The sequence below is a fragment of the Miniopterus natalensis genome, chromosome 18, assembly GCF_054644295.1.
Source record: "Miniopterus natalensis isolate mMinNat1 chromosome 18, mMinNat1.hap1, whole genome shotgun sequence".
Lineage (NCBI taxonomy): Eukaryota > Metazoa > Chordata > Mammalia > Chiroptera > Miniopteridae > Miniopterus > Miniopterus natalensis.
In genome coordinates this window covers 9,892,536-9,913,809 of record NC_142098.1, presented here as the reverse complement: position 1 = coordinate 9,913,809, position 21,274 = coordinate 9,892,536, and the positions used below count along the sequence as shown (strand labels likewise).

At 53.4% G+C, this 21,274-nt stretch overlaps 1 protein-coding gene across 4 annotated transcripts in view; it reads right to left on the bottom strand.

Annotated features, from left to right (window-relative positions):
- GNAO1 (G protein subunit alpha o1) overlaps window positions 1-21,274 on the bottom strand; it is a 126,189-nt gene that overhangs the window by 30,688 nt on the left and 74,227 nt on the right. The window contains exons 4-6 of one of the 4 annotated variants that reach the window (XM_087827188.1): window positions 20,260-20,286; window positions 12,470-12,494; window positions 11,084-11,098 (exon numbers count right to left, since the gene is read on the bottom strand). The exons of the other annotated variants lie outside the window; for them this stretch is intronic. Coding sequence (XP_087683314.1) covers window positions 11,084-11,098; window positions 12,470-12,494; window positions 20,260-20,286 — 67 coding nt within the window. The remainder of the gene's footprint in view (window positions 1-11,083; window positions 11,099-12,469; window positions 12,495-20,259; window positions 20,287-21,274) is intronic. 4 annotated transcript variants of the gene reach the window in all.

Genomic DNA, 21,274 nt, shown 5'->3' with positions numbered 1-21,274 from the left:
CTCCTGCTTCTGCCTTTGGTCCTGTCACCTCCCCTCCGTCTCCCGCCAGGGCTCTCAGTGCCCGCCGCATTGCCAGATGACCCCTCTCCTTTTCTCTCTGGGTGCTGTGGGCTCTGCTTCCAGGTCACCTCAGTGCACGTGAGCCTGCCTGTCTCCCCTGGGGCCCCTGTGCCTCCGTCCAACTGACACTGAAGTCCCCAAGGGCTCAGTCCTCAAACCCCTTCTTGCTTTCTCAAGCCACCTCCTCCTCGGGCTCGACTCCACCCGAGATCCCCCTCCATGGAGGGCGCTGCTGCGTGACCCCACCTGGCCTCTGCTTCACCGGCTCCGTGGCCGGGTGCCTGCCTCTCCCCGCTCCTGGTTTCCTGTCCCGTGGTCTCTAGCACCACATTCCTTCCCGTCTCCTTCTCCTTCGAGAGAGGAGAGAGTTCTGCTGGACCAGCGCACCCCTGCTGCTATTTACTTAATTTTAAAAAAATGACATTAAATTGACTCATTTCTAAAATTCAACTTATTCTAGACCACCACACCCATGACATCAGAGGGGACACAGCCTCTTTCCAATGGCAGTTCTGTGCTTCCTGTCCGGCACACCAGCTGGAGACCCCACGGTCAGCTCCTCTGATCCCCCAAAACGGGGGCACTAATCGCGCAGAAAGGTCTGAACTCTGATCCTTCCCCTCCAGAGCCACCCCTGCCTGTCCTGGATGACAGCAGCAGTCCAGACCAGTCTCCTGGCCTCTCCCCTTTTTATCTACTGTCACTGTGATGGAACCAAGGCCACCTCTCCTGCCACCTGGAGTTCATGCCACCTGTTTCCCATGCTTATCGGCCACCTCACCACTGGTGTCCCCTCCAAGGAAGAACTGGGTAAGACCTTTCCTGAGAGACACTGAGATGGCAACCAGAGGGAAGGAATGGGACAGAGACCTCGGTGGTCGCTAAGGAGCAGGGTGACATGAGGCTACGTGAAATTTATGGATAACGCACGATTTGGCCTCCAAAGATGTGGGCCAGTCATTTCAACTCCTTGTGACTTAGTTTCTTCAGCTGTACATGGCGATGTTCTCCGTGCCATGTGAGAGCCCAGGGTCTGGGCGAATGTGCTCCCCGAGCTGCGAAACGCTTCATCATGGTGCGTGCCACATGTGCCTGTGTGATTAGTCAGTAGCAGGAGTAATAACAGGAACAGCGATAACTTGGGGTGGACAAGGGATGTGCAGGAGCCCCCGAGGGTAGCTGGTTCCTCACACACCTGGGCTGCTTTCCTTGGTTTATCCAGAGAGCAGGAGAACAGTACCTGCGCCTCAGGGTCTCCCTGAGCCAGCCGGAGGCCCATCCACTTGCCTTCTAAGCTGAAAGGGACTGGGGCTGCCTCTTCCTCGATTCTGGGAGGGAGGGAGCAGGTCTTCTCCACCTGGTGGATCTTATAGGCTCCTGAGAGGTCCTGGTTCTATAGCACTGGGGGAGACTGAGATGGGAGGATGCCTGCGACCAGCCCAGGCCAGAGCTCTGCCCTGTGAGTGCCCCAAGATGGCCCAGGCTGGACAAAAGCTCACTCTCCAAGGATAAGCCACTGCCTCAATTAGCTGTCCTCCGGGGAGCAGCTCCACTGATCCCCTAAAAGGCACAGCAGGTTCCCGAGGGCTGCGGCCCCCTGCGGTCCCCAGGCCTTTGCTCCAGGCCCGACCACATTGTGCGATGGGCCCCACGCTGCTCCTTTCACTCCCTCTGCCTGGCCGGCAGTAGGCAGTGCCTTTGAAGTCTAGTCTTCTGTTCCAACGGGAAACGTTGCTCAGAACCAAAATTAGAGAGGCTGCGCAATCAGCTTGCGAGTTAAAATGCCACCCAGGTCCCCCCTCCCCCTTTAAAATGTCATCTTAATTAGATGGAGCCTGGTTTCATGTTTTCTGAATTTCAAGGTAATTTCTCTAGGACATTTCCCTCCTTGTGGTTATTTTATTTTTATCCTCGGCATAGGGTGGAGGGAACGACCCGAGGCTGATCTGCAGGTCTGCAGGCAGCTCAGCCCTCCAGCAATTTGGGGCTGGCTGCCCCTGGCTCTGGAGGTGTGAGGGGACTGGGGAAGGCAGGTGGTGAGGTCGCTGGGGCTTCAATCCTCCGTTTCATTCAACACAACACTTTCTGGGCCTCTTTCCCCTTGGGGAGCCTGGATGTGCCTCCCCAGCCCGCTCGCCAGGCAGCCTGGACCCCTTCCCCACTCAGCCTGCCATTCTTGTCCCCACCTAGAGCTGGCTGCCCTCCCCTGAGGGCCAAGGGCCACTGGAGACCCCGCACTAACACAGACCACTGAACCACACCAGGAAGGGCTCTAATTCTCTCTCAAGGATTCTGACTGATGGTGGATAAAAAGCCTGTTTGGTACCACTGGGTCCCTGACACCCTGAATGCTTGCGAAACATCCTTTTCAACAGAGGGAGAAGGCTGCTTGGGATGGTCTCCTCTGGCCCCCCACAACCCCAATGCTGTCCTCAACGAGGAGGTCAGGGAAGATCCCTGTCATGAGCTGCATCGTGTCCCCCAAATTCATATGCTGAAGCCCTAATCACCAGGACCTCAGAATGTGACCGTATTTGGAGATAGGGCCTTTAAAGAGGAAATTAAGTTAAAATGAGGTCATTGGGGTGGGTCCTGATCCATTAAGACTTGTGTTTTTATAAGAGGAGATTAGGACCCAGGCAGAGGGAAGACCATGTGAGGACACAGGGAAGATAGTCCTCTACAAGGCAAGGAGGGAGGCCTTAGGAGAAGCCAACCCTACTGACACCTCGATCTCAGGCTCTGGCCTCCAGAACTGTGAGAAAATGCCTGTTGTTCAAGGTCCCCACTCTGTGGTCCTTTGTTATGGCGGCCCTGCGAACTAATACAGCCCCCCAGATGGGACAATCTTTGGGGCTGGGAGTGGGGGTTCTCTCTCCATCATTCCAAACTCTATAAGTCTGTTAGGGTCTCGATCCTACCCCCGACCTCCCCTTGAAGTTCATCCCAAGGCACCTTGCCCTCACCCTGCTCCCTTTCTAGGCTTTGCACATACTCAACAAGCTCACTTCCACCTCAGGGCCTTTGCACTGGCTCTCTTGCCACCAAAAACGTTTGTGAGGTTGGCTCTTTATTTTCCAGTCTCTGCTTAAGTATAACCCCTGAGAAAACGTTTTCCCTGACAGCACCCCTCCCCTCACCTAAAGCAGGTGCCTTCTGTTGTTCCCAGGCCAGCTTTCTTTTCTTTAATAGCACTTATCACGCTGTGTAATTAGATCTGTTTGTTTCTTCATTGACTATTTCTCTTCCTAGGGAGACTGTGAGCTCCAGAAGGGCAGGGCCTGCGTCCGCTTTGTTGACTAGAATAATTCATTGACAAGGTGCTGCCAGTGGAATGAATGAAGCGACGAGTGAATTCTAGGCCATACGTTGAGCTAAGCACCACGGGCCAACTCCTTGTCGCGGGAAGGCCCAGCAACACCAGGGTGAGCCATCAGGAAGCAGACAAGAGACTGCCCAGAGCTTGTTCTCAAGGCGTCCGCTCGGCTCAGCAGGAAACCCAGGAGTGCTGGGTTACAGGGCAGATCAGTCACGAGAGGAGCTGAGACGCCACAGGTGAGAACAGAAATAGGATGCCGTCCTGGATGCCACGGAGCGACGGGAGGAGAGGGTGCTGGCGCTGCTCCAGCAGAGGTGAACGTGTCCTCCCTGGTGCCTACCCATGCCCGCTGGACACTGACAACCACGCGTGGGGACTGCACGTGCAGGGACCGGCCTGCTGGGCGGTCAGTGAGGGGGGCTGTTTGCAGGGGAGGGGGATTTGTTTCATTACCTAATTTCAAAGCCTCTAATATTCCTTTCGAGAATCTGTCTGGTTTGGAGTGTCATAAATAAAAATGGAAGAAAGGGCAAGAACTATAGAAAAGTGGAGAATGTTTGCCTTCATTACACATGAAAAGGAACTTGGAAACTCCCTTTCGAGTTTAACTCTGTAATTATGTCCACATGGGCTCCTCCTCCCCTCAGGGGGTGGGAGGAACTGGTCTTCTTCTCTGGTTACAAATGATGGACATGAAAGCTAGCCCCCCAAAAGTTGATCTGTGATGTTAAGTTCAGTGCATCCAATATAGCCCTTATTTTGAGCAATAAAGAAAAATATTTCATTAATAGGAGGTCAGTGTCTCCCTGGCCCATCGAACAAATGATGAACACCTCAAGTGTGCAGGCCTGAAGAGGAACCAGTGATCCACCTGCCTCGGATGGCCACAGCCCTGGGGACAAGTTTGGAACTTGGGGCAAGGAGTGAAGAGAACCCAGGTGTCCAGATCCTGAGAATCAGTGAGGGGGAGACAAGGGGCTTGTTGAGGTCCAGGTTGCAGGACCTCTGCTCCCCTGGTGAGGGAGGCACCGAGTGTGGCCCTCACCACCTCCTAGGGTGCCGTTTCCAGGTCTCTCCCCTGGACCCTGAGCTCCCATGTAAGGCTTCTTCTCCCCCCGGATCCACCACCAGGCTGGGCACACAGCAGGCACTCAGTCAGCATTTGCTGAATGAATGAACTTGGAAGGGAAAGAGCCGAAAGGCACTGCACCGGGGGCTTAGAAGCCTTGGGTGCAGTTCTCTCCTCTGTGGCCTTCCAGGGCACCTCCTTGCCGGGCTCTGTGACATGAGGGAGCTGCACTGGTTAGACCAGAGAGTCAAGCTGGCTTCAACCTGCGGGCCGCTCTGATCAACTGCGCCGGCTGCCTGGGCTGCACGGAGGGGTCTCCGGGGCCAGGAGCAGTGCTGTGACTCAGCAACAGTGAAGGGCTGGTGGTGGCTGGTGGTCAGTAGTGGCACACAAGTCACCACTGTGCCACTCTTTGGATGTGATCATCTCTGAGGTTGCTGTCAACCATCACACTTGGTGACATTGCAGCTAGCATGCAAATACTCCAACGTCCGACAGTCATGAGGGCTCTCCTGCCCCAGTAGGTGAGACCTCTACCCAAGGCCTCACCACCTAAGATGCCAACCCAGGCTCTGCCTTTCTGGATGGTCTTGCCCACTTTTCCCGTGTCAGGTCTACGCAGAAAATGACGGCACCTGTACAGCACCTTCCATAAACACAGAAGGGGCTTCCTGGGGTGTACCGGTCACCCGAGTGCCTCTGCTTTGGGAAGGTGCTGCACCTGCTCCACACCTGGCTCTCCTCTGAGGTCCCACACTGGGCTCTGAATCATACCAGTTAGTTGCTGAATGGGCTCCTGTGTGTCAGTCTTGAAAACAAGCCTGTGATTGCTCTGCGTGGGGCAGGAGCTGTGCCTTCCCCAGTGCATCCCCCCTGCGCCCCCAGCCATGGGACAGGCACAGAACTGGGCACACCAAAGGTGGGGGTGACATCACTTGAAACTGTCTGGAAGTGGCAGAATAAGTGACTGAAGGCCGCTTACAACTCCTGGGGCCCTTCTGCACTGACCCTATATTGACTGACCGGGGAGGTCCTGTTTCAGGCCAGGGGGTTCCAGAGATGGTGTCTGGATGGTACATGAGCCGCGGCTGGGAGCAGGACACTGTGCATTGGGTGTGTGCTGGGAGCTCATCATGGAATTGCAAACTCCCAGAAAAATTTTAGGTGGAATTATTTACAGATAGAAAAAAAATGTTTTCCCATGATTCATTCAATTACTTATAAAGCAGCTGTTTTTAATAATTTGGGACATGTAAGAAAAGAGAAATGTCAGGGCAAGCCATAAACATAAAGCTGAGGACACAGGTTGGGTGAAGACTCAACACGCAATGATGATGTCAGCGACATGAACTACGGCCCGACGGCAGGGAGGCTGGCGGGCTGGCTGTGCTCCAGGCGCCTCAGCGCAGCAGCCAGCACGGGACCCCCGCCCCCGCAGGGCCAGGCTGCCCACCGGCAGAAGTCCGACTCATTCTGAGTGTGGCGGGAAGCCATGGGAGGCTTAAGGGAGAGACGAGAAATACTGCTGCTTTTGAGGCTCGCTGCGGCTGCTTCTCGCAGCCAGGCTGGGTGCGGGAGAGCTGGAAGAGGGAGGGCTGCAGAGAACACCCAGGAGGCTGGTGCAGGCGACAGGCGAGAGGCGACGGAGGTTTGGAATGGAGCTGGAAGGGCCCTTAGAAACAATGTCACCTATGCTCTCTCATCATACGAGTTAGGTCAGCTCAAGGTTACAGGGCCACTGGTGGCTCAGCTGCTGGCTCCCAGCAAGGATGTGGGAGCAAGCTCAGGTTAGCCAGCAAGTGAGGCTCGTGGGAGGGGGGGAGGGAGGGAGGGGGGTAGGGAGCAGGTGGTCGTGGAAATCCTTGAGGGAGAGGCCATGGCTTGAACTGCCAAGTAGCAGGGGCCCAGGGGCCTGCAGTCTGCCTGGGCTGGTCCTGGGGCTCTAAGAACTGAACATCGCAGGTGGGAGTGTGTGTCAAGCTTAGAGGGAGCAGATCCTGAGCTGCAGATAGAAACGACTGCTCACATCAGTGTGAGACAGGACATAAGTGCCACTGTCCGGATGAGGCTGGCAGGGTCCTAGGATAGAGCCCTCAGGGCCCCAGGAGGGCGTGGCCACCCGCACTCCCAGACAGCGACACTCCCCGAGTCTCAGCACAGACCTACTTCGTTTTATTGCACTTCACAGATATTGCTTTTTACAAACCGAAGGCAAGACCCTCCGCCAGCAAAAAGATTACGACACGCTTTATTGCAGCACTCACTTGCAATGATCTGAAACCCAACTTGTGACACCTCTGAGGGATGCCTGTGTGTGCGTCTGTAAAATGGGGATTACAGCTGCATGTACCTCAGAGGATGCTGAGTGTTACGTGAGTTAGCGCAGTCAAGTGCTCAGCGTGACACCTGGTAAGAATTCAACACCACGGCTGCTGAGGCTTATTAATCACGTGTCTCTAGAGCTGCTCTGACCCACCCTCCATCAAGTAGAATGCTCCACTTGGGAGAAATGCACAGCAAAGCAAGTACAAGTCAGGAGTTTGGCTAAAGTAACTCACCAAAACAAAACAAAAAATTGCAACCAAGTAAATAAATAAAAAAATCTGTCACACGGGAGCACAAATAATAATAACAAATAAAATTATCTGCTTCTGTGATCAGTGCTTAGAGGGTCAACAGAAAAACAGCCCCTCCCTGCTCAAGCCTCTTCATCCCCCAGATAAATAACTGGGAGGGAGGCAGATGGAAACGAGCAATGGTCCCAGGTCCCAGAGGGGCACGCTAGAGCCTGCGTGTGTCTAGATCTTCCTGACCCCCAAAGCCTGTGTTTTCGCCTCTACTGCACCCCTAAGAGCCTCGATCCTCAAAAGCACATCTGAAACTTAGTGAAGTGTTACACAGCCCATTAATATTCTAGGGGGGTCGAAATCAGAGCCCCTTAATCAACTGTATTGCTATGGTGGACCTAAGCTCTGTGTTCTAGGCCTTGTAGCTGTAGGACACTGTTAACCAGAGGGCAAGCGTCAACCACCGTCAGCATCAGCTGCTGCGTGCACACCGGCCACAGGCTACCACCAGAGCCCTCAGGCTTCGAGGGAACGTGGCCTTGCCCGGGGCTGAGACTGATGAGCCTGTGGCCACTTGGCAGTGGATGGGTTGGTGAGAACACCACCTCAGGGGACCGGTAGTGGCGAGTGCTGGGCTTCTAAAGCTAAAACTGTCGTTCCCTGGAACTTTGACAAGGTAGTGGGAGACAAATCAAGCTCTCTAATTTGTAAAGTGAGGTTTAAGTAAAAGTCATCACATTGGTAGTTCAACTGGTAGCCCTGAAGGAGTCCAAGAAAATGCAGGGACCTCTGTGGTCCTGCCACTGACATGCCACCAACTCCATCAGGGGCTCCTGGGCCAAACACAGGGGTCACACAGGGGTGCGATTTTCAGAACTTTTTGCAAAATAGCTTATATATATTTTTTCTTTTTATTAAAGTTATTGGGGTGACAATGGTTAACATGATCATATAGGTTTCAGGTGTGGGTTTCTATGTTATAAGATCTGTGTATTGCTCTGTATGCCCACCACTCAAAGTCATATCTTCTCCCATCACTATATATTAGGAGAAAGCTTATATTTTTAAAAATACTCTTTCGCTTTTCAGGGGTAAGCCAAATCTGGAACCGTCCCATTTTACAGATGAGAACAATGAAGACTTGGAGGAAAGTATTTTACCTAGTGAGGCATTTGGAGGTGAGCAATCCTAGATTTTGGTCCTGGCTCTGCTACCTGTCTAAGCTTTAGCATTCAAATCTGATAAATAGTCCCAACTTCTCTGGGTACTGTGCTGTGAGGTTTGTTAAAAGGAGTAAGATACACATAATATAAGCATGTGGTGAGCAGTCAGTAGGTGTCAGCTGTTACTATGTCACATGGTTGGCCAAGGGTGAGCTGACTTCAGGGGGCCACCTGTTTCTGGCGCCCATTTAAATCATCTGTCTTGCATGATCACTATCTGGCTCTTGCAGTTTGTTAGTTTGCTTTTCTTCTCTAAACTGTAAATTCTGTGAGAATTACTCTTCTCAGGGGCTTCAGCTAGCAGCTTTCATGTCTGACGCACAGTAGGTCTTCAGTGTAACCTTAGGGTTGAAGGAAGCCCCTTTAAAATGGGAAGAGAGCTAGAGACTCTTTCCTTAGGGAAGGCACATAGTCAACCCCCCCCCCCCCCCAAACCTACATACAGAACTGCAGAGCCAAATACACATGTGCACGCACACAAAACACACCCACACCCACACGCTGATCTGCCTTTTATTTCTGCGCTTGCAGCCCCAGAATCCCCAATAGGAAGCTGGCCAACTATAAAGCACAGGGACCCGAATGGTTTCTAAGCCACAAGATTTGCTCTGATTGGGGCGATGCCCGCCCCCATGCCTGGGTCAGCTCGGCTGATCTCCCCCAGTGGAGTACTAGGCCTGGCCAAGTGCCTGGGTGACTACTGCCTTCCTGCTGAAGGTGCTATTCCCTTGCCGTTCACACTGTGCGGAAGAGGCCACGCCGCTCACTGCCCATGCAAACGTAATCATATTCTGAAACCTCGGGCCCACATAAATAAAAATGTGTTTCCAACTCCGAAGCTTCAGTTATCGGAGGAAGGCTTTCCAAAATCATTCAGGGAGTTATCTGACATACTGAGTCGACAGCTTATTGGAAAAAGTGATTCAGAGACAAGAAAGAAAGGAAAAAAGGAAGGGCTTGGAGAGACCAGGGAGGGAAGGAGAGGGAGGAGGGCCCTTAGGTGGTGGGTGGAGCTGGCGGGGGAGGGCGCGGTGAACCCCCAAATGGCAGCTCCTCAGTCACAGGGACATCACGCCAGGCTCTTTCTAAAAAGGCTTCTATTCGAGAGAATTCCAAGCGGCGGATTGGAGAAAGTGGGCCCAGGCCCTCACCTCCCCAGTGAGGATTTGCCTCCATTAACCCTTTGGGAAGGAGCGAGGAAAGCCCTCCTTCTCCAGTGGAGAGTCCCAGGAAGGCGGGCGGAGCCCACGCCAGCACTGGGGCTTCACCTGGGGCGCAAAGGTGAGAATGCTCACCTGCACTTTGGGCTCTGGGCCTTGCTGGGGCTACGGACCTGCCTTCAGGGTCAGGCAGGCCTGGGTCTGGGGCCTGGCTTTGCCATCTGTCAGCTGTGTGACCCTGGGCAAGTCACTCAACCTTTCGAAGCCTCAGTTTCCTTATCTGTAAAATGAGCATAATTATATCACTTGCCTAGCTCATATGGAGAAGGCAAGCTTTTCCGAACCTCAGTCCTTCTGTCCTGCTTTTGTCATTTCTGCCCAATCTGTGTAAGACCCTGGCCTTATGTGCGTAATATGTTTTTTTACTTGACTCACTTAAAAAAAAAATCAAACTCCGACACTTTGGGCTTGTTTTAATATCTGGGCAGTCATGAGCTAGATGGGCTGCATTCTTATTTTCTGGATTTGTATTGAAATAAGTATCGTCCTATTAAAACGAGGAGTGTCACCGAGGGTAACAGCAGAAACAACGGTGTCTGGCACAGAGCCTGCCTGCGTGTGCTCCATACGTGGGGACTTGTTACTACCCTGCTGTCATCACCATCACTCAGATGTGCAGGGGAGGGGGTGACAGTGGAGTCTCTCCAGGCACCTGCTTCAGGAACCCTCTCCCCATCTGGGGTGACAGTCCCCTTCCTGGGGACCCCAGCCTGGGCTCCTTCTTCCCCTGTTCCCTTTCTCTTCCCATACTATCTCATGTCTGTGCATATTAAAAAATCACCCTGCACAAAGATAACTTATTTTTTTAAATGTCTAGTTCTACATAAAGGAGGGAATCCGCCCTCCAGGCTCAGCCCAGCTGTACACATTTTCCCCAACTTCACAACTCCCTCTTCCCCAAGTTAGCAAAACCTGAAATTCTAAGGGGAGGGGAAGTACTCCACCCAGCATTGCCTGGTTATTTGTCAATTCTGCCTAGATGACTAACCCAGAATTTCCTAATTTCCACCAGGGAGTTGTAACAGTTTTATTTTTTTTTTAAAAGGGAAAAACCACCCAAATTCAAACCTCAGAAAAAGCGCTCACCTTATAAAAACAAACACAAGCAAACAAGCCAACCAAATAAAGCTCAGCGCCGTGGCCTCTGTGTGCAGAGGAAACAGGCTTGGGTTGGCCTCAGAAGCCCCAGGTCCCCAAGTCCAGAGTTGGCACTCTCCAGCAGTGTGAGGCTGCCTCATCTGCAAGTGGGGGTCAAGCGGGGCCCGCTGGTGAGGCCGCTGTGTGGTGAGGGGCAGGTGTGAGTGGGTGTGGAGCACCAGGTGGACATCACAGGCGTGAGTGTTTCCTGGTGTGAGGGGTCACTTTGGGGGCCTTGACTGAGCTGGGAGGCACGTGGAGTTTATCTGACCCTGCCCTGGACACAGGGATCCCATGTGCTCCCCCAAAGGGCTGTTTCCTCAGTTAGACGATGGCTTATTCCACTGGGAGGTGCTTCTCCCTCCAGGGGCATCAGCACATCAACAAGGATTTCTAGAGACCAAAAAGCCTTTAAAACCCAAAGGGCTCCATCTCCAGCTGGGGCATTTTAGGCATGGGGAGACACTGTGAATGGGGCCCAGCATCACCCTTGGGTAATATTCCTCTTGTAAAAAGCGTTCTGGGGGTGGCAACAGCTTCCAAAGAACCGGGGCTTATTTATCTTCTTGTTTGTTCCACAGGAAGAAACACAGGTCCCAGAACCAAATCAGACTCTGACCTGGAGCCCGGGTCAGATCCCATCACAGGCTCTGCTTGGTTTCTCAGAAATATCTGAAAAAGCAAGGCATGCTGGCTGCAGACAAATGTTGCTTTCCAGCCCCTCCTGCCCTGGGCCCTTGCTGCTGAGGCCCAGCAGGTTCTGGGGAGAGGTGACTACCTGGGCAGAGGCACTCAAGGGGCTCTAGTCATTTGGCCCCTTGATCCTTGGCCTCAGCAGCTGTTTGTCTGTTCCCTGGGCAGGGGCTGGAAGCCGTCGGAGCCCAGCCCACTGCTGCAGCCGCTCCCAAGCGACCAGGGAGCCACTCCTGCACCCCGGTCCGTGCAGTGCCCTTGAACTCAGCCTCGGCCTCGTCGGGGCTGCTCCAGCTCTGCTCCGCATGGGAAACGGACGCTCTGCCTTCAAAGCTGAAGGACTCCGTTTAGCTGAGCTCAATTCCCCAGGCCCTCACCCCGGCAACGGGTCTTTGGGGGGTTTACATCTCATGCATCACAACAGGGGAACAGCCATTCAGCAAGTTGGGGGGAACCCCGCAACACAAAAATCAATGTGCCCCCCACCCCGCAAGAGCGCAGCCACAAAACAAAACAGGATCAACAACAAAAATTTCCCACAAGCCCATTTGGCCTTGGCTGGCCGTCAACCAAATGAATTCAAACTTAATCAAACTTTCATGTCTTCCTTGTAAAGCTCAGGAAATCAGTAATTGGTTTTATAATTGAATTTTCTGATCACGTATCAAAGGACTGGGTCCTGCCAAAGGCCAAGGAATGGCCTGTCTCCAGCAAGGACGGCCAAGGCGCTCTGGAAGGTAGGGGCGGGCGCTAACTGCTGGTGGGCTAAGAATAGAGCCTGTTATTTATAACCAGAGAAGCCAGGCACAGCAGAGCCTGCCCTCACCAAGTGGTCTCCCCAGACGCTCCCCCAGGAGCCCCGCGTTTCTGATTTCTTTAGCAATGGTGGCCTTGGCCTAAAGGGTGGACGGTGAGGAGACGGAAGGCAGGGAGAGGGTGTTGGTAGCCCTGGGGAAGCAGGAGGCCTCCAGGGGCAGGGGCCTGGGCAGAGACTGGACGGGGTCAAGGCCAGAGCCATTCTGGGACAGGTAGTGGGGCACAGGAGGGGCAGGAGGAGCCCAAGGTTTTCCACCTGGGGAAGGAGGTGTTTTCAACATAGAGAAAGAGGAGAGAAGAGCCAGCTCTGGGCCTGGTTTCGCAGGGGTTAGGGGGGTGCTGGGGTGCTGATGGGCCTTAGCCACCAGAGTGCTGACAGGTACAGCTCAGCTTTTGCAAGTCCTCTCTCTGTGCTTCACGGTCTTCATCTCATTTAATCTTCACAGAAGCCCAAGGAGATGATCATTTTCGCCCCCATTTTACAAACCAGAGAAGCGAGATTCAGGGGGCAGAGGTGAAGGGGCTGCCCACTCGTGGGCCATGGAGCTGGGACTTGGACCCAGGACTGTTTGATCCCAGAGTCCACAAGCTCAACCCCTAATGCAACACAACCTCTTTCTCTGCAGATAAAGACATCACAGCCACACAGAAATAACGAGAAAGGGTTCCCGGCACTCAGAGATGGAAGCCTGAGAGTGAACAAGTCAACATTCATTAGTTCATTCCCTTAAAAATGTTCCTGCGAAAGACAAGCCACAGGCTGGAGGATATTCGCGATACATATATCTGACAAAGAACTTGTATCCGGGAAGTGACTTTAAAAAACCCTCAAAACTCACGAATAATAGGACAAACAACCCACTAAAAGGAATAGCCCTGGCCAGTGTGGCACAGTGGTTAGAGCGCCGGCCTGCGCGCCGGAGGGTCTCGGGTTTGATTCCCTGTCAAGGGCACGTACTTGGGTTGCAGGTTTGATCCTTGGACCCAGTCGAGGTGCATTCGGGTAGCAACCAATTGATGTGTCTCTCTCACATTGATGCTTCCCCCTCTCTCTTCTCTCTCTCTCTCCCCCCTCCCTTCTACCCTCTCTATCAATGCAAAAAATATCCCCCATAAGGATTAACAAAAAAAAAGAAAAAAAAAAAGGAAAGAATAAAAGATGTGACCAGATACTTTACAAAAGATATACAAATGGCCAAAAAGCACAGCCAACGTTGCTAAATATCATTAGTCATCAGGGGAATGCAAATTAAAAGCACGATGGGGCCTGTCCATGCTAACGGGAATAGCTAGCGGGGAGGGAACAATTCCCCGTGCTGGAGACAGCGTGGGCCAGCAGGAATGCTCATACATTCGAAATAGTCCCACCACTTTGGAAAGCAGTTTGAGAGCTTCTCACAAAGTTAACACACCCTCCATAGGGCCTAGCAGTTCCATCCTGGGTATCCACCAAGAGCGGTAAAAGCGCGTGTCCACACAAAAACCTGCACACCAGCGCTCTGGCGGCGTTAGTCACATTGCCCCTGGAATGGAAGGAACCCGAATGCCCATCAACAGGTGAGCAGATGGACAAAGGGCCCCCCTTGGGTACGTCTGAAGCTTGGTCACAGTGAAGCACCGAGGTGTTACGGAGAGAGCCAGCGGCAGGAATCTACAGCCAGGCGGAGGCTCCGGGAGGGGCCAGGCTTGCAGGCATCCAGAGCACTCGGGTCTGGGTTTTGGAAGGAGGGATAGCAGCCCTTGAGCTCTGCAAACCCCTCCTGCAGCTGTCTGGGGGCTTGTCCAGGGGGGAAAGCACTAAATGGGTCTGCTGGGTATCCGCATATTCCGTAGCAGCATCTCCCACTGCTCCGAGCTCCAGGTGTCCTGGTGGTGCCACGGGACATCTGCCTTCGTGCTCTGGGTGTGGGGCATGGATCGATGAAATGTGTGCATGATGTTTGTGACAGTGCCCAAAGGTGTCCCTGGCGTCACACCCCCACCCTCAGCCTGCTCCGCATGCTCTGCCATCGAATTCTCTCGTCAAGCAAACAGCTTCCCTCCCCGCACTACCCAGGGAGCCTTTCGGATTGATTAGACAGAAAAAAACTGACAGCTTCACATGGCGGGACATCTCCCCCTGCCGCCCCGAGACGTGGCCACCCTTGACACACACAGATGCAGCCATGGGAGCACTTGACAGTTTTTCTGCCTGATTTAGTGGCTTCCCCGGGCTCAGTGGTCTCTGGGTGCCAGTCTCCACAGGCGCTCCCATCGTGCTGGGAGGGTGCCCATACCTGCATGGGGGCGGAGGGCTCCCTCCAGTGTGGGGCTAGAATTCAGTCTTCAATTGACACACGGGTCCTGCCTTTGAGATTCAGGTTTTCTTTTCTTTTGGATACAAGGGAAGAGCCTTGTGCTTGGCAATCACATAAACTTAGCCATTAAGTTCTGCCAGAAGAATTGATAGAACCTTTTGGAATTTATGGAACTGAGATGACAGGGGTGGATGAAGGGGAGATGGGAGATCTTAGAAGCCACCTCTGAGGACTCTGTGGGACAAGGGACTTGCCTGAGGTTGCACAGACACAGGGAGCTGGGCTGGGCCTGAATGGACCCCAGCTTCTCTGTGAAGGGCCAGTGTTCCTCTGCCACGGAGCCTTGCACTCCTCTGGTTCAGGACAGACCTTCACCTGACAAAGTCCCCTGCCCCTCAATGCTGAGTTCCTGGGGGCCCCAGGAAGAATGGCTCCTGCCCCTCCAATGCCAGAGTCCCAGTGAGGGAAGACTGGCCCCCATACTGGCCTTTCTCCCCATCGGCTGTGGCTGGTGAGGTCAGAACTGGAGGGCTGCTTTTCCCACCTCCCTCACTTTCCCCAAGAGGAAGCAGCCTCCTTCCAGAAGGCAGGCCCGAGGCTCCTCTTCCACCCAGTTTGGAAACTGCAAGGACTTGGGGCCCAGCATGTGCACCTGTGTTGCTTCCTGGCCGCTTCCTGATGGTGACGATGGAGCACTCTCTCCACCCACTCACCCTGTGGCTGGCAAGCCCCCAAGAGCCAGGGAAGGGGGCCGAATAAGTCTCAACCAGGAAAGATGAGGCCTTCATTGCTCTGTCAGCACCTTGACCTCATCTGCCAGCAGGCCGGTGACCGTGCAGGGGCATCAAGTCCATGCCTGCTTCCCTGACTCATTGACTCCAGAGCCTGTGCCCTCCACCCCACCACATGGACAGCTTCATTCTGGGGACACGCACTGTGTTTGTGTTCTCCGAGAGACAAGAGTCCGAGACCACATCACCAGGCTTCTGGCCACACAGCTGAACTCTTGGACTTGGGCCAGGGGTGAGCAGTCTCTGGGGGTCAGGTACTTCATCATTCAGGTGCACAGTCCCGGACCCTGAAGACAGTGATGGAGCTCCAGCCTGGCCCAGGCCCCCAGCAGCCACCCTGGGCCGGGAGAGCTGCTTTCCTCTCCTTGGCCAGTGGTGATCAGGGGAACCAGCTGGCGTCCGCACCAGGGAAGTGCGACAGGAAGGAGAAAGGAAGGAAGACAGAGGGCTGGGAAAGAAGGGGGGGGTGCCCACAGAGCTGGAAAAGCTGGACCTAATTCAGCAGGCAGCTATTTCAGGACTGTGCCCTGGGGACTTCATACCAGGGATACTGGGGGAGGAGAGTCTGGTAGTGCAAATGCTCCTGAGCTGACAAGGGAGAGGAGGGGCACCGGGTGACGTGAGCTTGCTGTAGGGGCCAGAAATGGTCTGTGCAGGTCAGTGGTAGTAACATGTTCCTGTCGTATTTGGAGGGGCACGTTGCATGGCAGGCACTCCCTCTCCATGGTATTTGGTTGTCACAACTGTAGAAACATCCATATTTTACAGATGAGGAAACTGAGGCCAGGGCTTGGGGTTGAGGGAGTAGGGGTCAGAAGACCCAGAAAGGGCTGCAGTCAGGAGCTGGGGCCGAGGGGTAAGCAGCAGCTCTCTAGATACACAAAGCCTGGAACCAGAACCAAAACCTGCAGGCAATTTCCTCTGGGGAACTCACTCTCATCCCAGGGGCCCCACAGGCAATTGGAGCACTGCATTCCCTTGGTCACAGGGACTAGCTTAGGGATGAGCATGTGATCCAACTGGGGCCAAGGAGAGAGAGGGACTCTCCCAGGACCGGGGTGGCTGCTCAGGAAAGAGACCACACAGGCACACCTGTGTCTCAGGATGCTCACAGGTCAGGTGTAGTGGGAGGATGCCAAAAATTAACTGCTGTAACCACTGTCTTGCAAGGTGAGGGAGAGATTTTGTGGGGTCTAAGGTGAAGACCACACAGTGGGACAGAGTGGAGAGATGAAGAGAAGCCAGGACGTCATCCTAGCTGCTGAATCAAGCCTCGCCTGCAGCTGTACCTCTAGACTTCTTCATCGATGGGCCAGTTGATCTTTTTTTCATAAGCCACTCTATTACTTGTGACCCAAAGTACCCCAACTAACCGACATAAAGGGGTCTTTGGCAGTGATCCAGACTGCCGTATGCTGGCTTGCAGATACGGAAGGGGGAGGAAGCTGAGTAAAGCAGCAGATGAATGTGTGTGTGGCTGTGGGAGGGGTAGACAGGTTCTGGTTTTCCTAGGGAGGCCACCCCCCACCCAAAAGAGCAGGGTCTCTGAGCTGGGTAGGAACCCAGATGGCACCTTAGCCATCACCCACACCCAGCCTGCGACAGACACACAGGCTCTTGCACAGAGCTGTAAGAGGCCTGGGAAATCAAGGAGGCCACCTTCTCAAACCAGGGAAGTGATCTCTGCCCGAGCTCGAGAGCCCTGCATCTTTTCATCTGTGTATCCAACCTTGCCTCTCTGCAGTCTGCCCGGGAGTGAGTGCTCCCTAAGTGTTTGTGGAATGACTAACTGACCAACTGAATAAGAGAAAGTGAGGCCCCATGTGGACTGGGTGACTTGAGGCAGCCTGGTGAGATGCAGAGAGCTGAGCCCTGATTCAGAAAACCCACAGTTCCGGTCCTGAGCCTGCCACGCCATCCCCGAGGAAGTCCCTTTCCTATTTGGCCAGATGGGGCTTATTTTGCCCCATCTGCAAAACAGAGCAGCAGAACTGGATCCTCTTCAATGGAGGAGTTCCAAACTCCATTAATCTGGGCAGGCAGAGGGACAAGGCAGGGCTGCACCTGGCTGTAGAGTTGGAGAGCCCTGGTGCCCAGCAGGGGGCAGGTACACGCACTGCTGCCTGGCAGGAGCCTCCTCCTGGCCTCAGGTTTGGGATGGGAGCGTGAGGCCTTCGTCAGTCACCTCCCCTAGCCCCTCGTCAGACCTGACACCACTGAGGTTCTCCAGGCCCCAGGGAACTCAGGCGGACGCAGGCCAGAGAGCATCCTTGTTTTCGTCTGTTTCAGAATTAGTGCAAGCCGCAGGGTGAACAGCACTGCGCCACGGAGATGGCACCACAATATTTTCAAGATCCAGAAAAAGATAGTGTTCTGAGCTCCAATGTGTGACTTAAATGTCAAGATTTCTTTTACCAGAGGAGATCCAATGACATTCTGGAAGCTAACTGTGAAATATGATTCAGCCTCCCCAAAGGGCTGCTACTATCTTGGGGGGGACAATTCTAACCAAGCCCCTTGGAGGAACAGAAGAGCACTGGGCAGTGATTCCAGCCCCTGTGGCTCTTTAGTCCTGGGCAGGTGAGTGACCCTGGGCAGCCAGTTAAGCGCCTTGCGCCTCCATCTCTAACCTGAAAAATGCACAGAAAACCTTACCCCTGCCTCACTAGACTGCTGTGAGGATAATTCACCAATTTTTATTAGTAGTAATAATTTTAAACAAATAAGTGAAAGAACCAGAGCTAACATGCTGAGAACTTCCTATGTGTCAGGCACTACCCTAAGCACTTCATTTACATTGTCTCATTTAATTTCACAGCCCATGAATGAGGAGAGTGTTAGGATTATGCCCATTTTACAGACAAAAACACTGAGGGTTGAGGAAGGTAAATAATTTACCCAGGGCCAAAGAGCTCAGGGTAGATGTGGGAACTCAGTGCAGTCCCCTACTTCTTGTGTCAGGCTTTGTACTAGATGAACAAGCTCTATGGTTTCTCCTTCCAGGGCTTTATAATTTAGTGAGAGAAATAGGCATATGCACAAAAGTTGAACAAAAGGAAAACACGAGGATTTTCAACTGAATAAAACCTCACACAAGTTCAAGGCATTCGTTCTTCGCTCGTCTCGTTAGCTTACAATATATTTTATATATACACCCGTGGGTGTGTAAACCTGCTGAGGCGGGGTGGGGCTGCTCCCAGACTTGCTAAGGGGCCCCTCTAGCCCAGTAATTGTCCAGTCTCCCCCATCCGGCTCCCAGGGTCGAGTTTAGGACACCGCGGCCGGGCGAGTTTCTCTACTTTTGTGATGCAGATGGAGACTGGGCTGGGGGAGAAGGGGGGGGGGAGACTCCACTTTAAAAGATTAAGACAATTTACATAATAATGAGCTGGACGGGGAGGGAGCGAGAGGGAGGCTCGGGGTTTGAGAAGGAGAGAGGCAGCGAGGAAGAAAGGGAGGGAGGAAGGCGAGGGGAACCCGGGAGACGAAGGGAAGGAGGGCAGAGGAGGAGGGAGGGCAGAGGAGGAGGGAGGGCAGAGGAGGAGGGCGGGCGCGCAAGGAGGAGGGAGGGGAAGGGTGGGAGAGGGAGAGGGAAAGGGAGGGTCGGGGGCGGGGGCGGGAGCCCCGGGGGCTGGGGGTAGAGGGAGGGTCTCTGGGGAACTTGGGGAGATGAGCAGCTCAAGAGAGTGGGGTGGGACAGACCGGAGGCAGACAGAAAGGCTATAGGAGAGAAGCAGTGGCAGTTGTCCTTTGGGTCCTTTTTCATATTTTAGAGAGACGCAGGAAAAAACATGGGATTCTTTTAATGATTTAACGTTTTGCCTGATTGTACGGCGCCTATTTAAATGGGACTCTGCTCCGAGCCTTGAGCCACACGGATTGTAGTTTCACGAGGCTTAGGTCTCTATGTTTCTATGCTACATACGTAGATATTTTGTACTGTATGACCTTGGGCAAGTCACTTAGGGTCACTGCACCTCACTCTTCACTTGTAAAATGGGGTCAACGACAGCACCCGCCGCACAGGGAGCTGTTCGTGTTAATAATTTCATTCACATACATTGTTTAAAACAGGCCTGGAGCACGGAAACGGAACGCTTCAGTTCCGAGTCCATCCGCATGGGGATCACCCCCACCTGGAAACCCCCCAGGTGGAAACCTGAGTCCCGTACATGGCCCCATCTCCTGACTTTCTGCCCACGGGTTCGCCTTGTCCCCGGTCGCCCGGGCTGGTCACACTGGAGTTTCAGTTTCCTGATTCTTATCTTTTTGCCCCAGTAGCCAGTCACCAGTCCCCTTTCTTTGTCACCACACCACGTGGCTGCTCTCGTTTCCATCGAGACCCTGATGTGGGGTCAGTCACCATCACTGCCCCGCTGCCTCCCCGCCTTCAGTCTCTCCCCACTGGCCCACCCTGCAGGTGCCCTCATGACAGTTCCCTGAAGTCTACTCTTATCCATCCCTCCCAGCTCAAAAACTGTCAAAGGCTGCCTACTGCCAACAGGGTAAAACCCAGACCCCTTGGCATTCTTTCCAAGGCCCCGGAATCTGGACCTAACTGTATCCTCCAACTTTCCCACACCTGGCCCATCTCCTAAGCCCCTGCTCTGGCCACTGGCCTGTGTCAATCAAATCTCCTTCGGTCATTGCCAACCCACTGCTTTTACTCACGTTCCTCCCCTCTCCAAGTCCCTTTCCTCTCCCACACTTGGACCTGCCACGCCACACCTGTTTCGAGGACAGTTCCAGCCTCACTTCCTCCAAGAAGCTTTCCCTGGCCATCCTGTGGAGTGACCCGAGCTCATTCAGCCAGTGAGCCCTATCTTCCCCAGAAGATGCCCAGCTCCTTAAAGGCCCATCTCACATACCTTTGAATCTTTACAAGGGCTGAGCACAAAGCCTACACATAGTGGGTACTCAACCAACATCTATTCCTTTAGTGATGAAATTATAGGTACTTTTCCTTGGGAACTGGAAAAAATTAGAGATGCCATTCCACTGTGTCTGCCAGCTGGTTAACTGAGATGCAGGCACCACGTTCTCGCTTTGTCTAAAAGATGGACAGACAGCAAAGGCCTGCAGCCTGTCCTGTGTCTGAAGAACAGACCAGGCATTTCATGCCCTGGGCTTTAATGCTGGAGTTAGTTAAAATGAGTTAATACATGGAAAGCGCTTAGCACAATGCCTGGCAGCTAGTACATGCTCAGTAAACAATGGCTGTTTGTCAGAGGGGAGGAGGGTTGCAGGTCTAGGGGAAAAAGGGGAAGGGATTAAGAAGAAAAAAAGTGCCAAAAAACCCCTCTTAGACACAGACAACAGTGTGGTGACTACCAGAGGAGAAGAGGGGTGGGGGGAGGTAGGAGAGAGTAAAGCAGGGATAGATGGTGATGGAAGGAGGCTGGACTTGGGGTGGTGAACAAACAGTACAATATACAGAGGATGTGTCATAGACTCGGACACCTGAGACCTATATATACTTTTATTAACCAATGTCATCCCAATAAATTCAATATAAAATGATAGCTGTTTGTTACCACTGTGGCTATTATTGCTAAAATGAATGAAGCCCTAGAACCACCTCGGCTACTCGGATGATAGGAGTAGGTATTTGCTGACTGCTTCCTCCGGGCACTCCCACTGTGCCCATTCCCGTGTTCCAGCAGCCAGCACCGTGCCTGAGTCACTGAGCTCACAGTGAATGCTTATAGGAAACAAGGCTGGAGAACTAGCAGTGCCCTCTTTCCATGGGCCCTGGCTCTCTGACCCAAACCAAAGCCTGTCCCCTGGGGAGAAGTGCTTGTCTGCAGAACCAGCACGGATAGGCCCTTCTGCCAGGGCCCAGCTTCCCCGCCCCGGCTGGCCTTGGAAACACTCTGTCACCCAATTCCCCTGAGAAGCCAAGGCCTGAGCTGGGACGACTTCGTACAGTGGAATTAGAATTCTGTGCATCAGTATTGAAGTTTTACATTTGAAGCTGTCTGTCACAGGTGCGTTCTCTGTCCCAGAGGTGAGAATAGTTTTCCTCTGAGATGGAGGTGATTTTTAGCAAAGACAGGATGTGATTTTAGCAAAATCAGGCCGA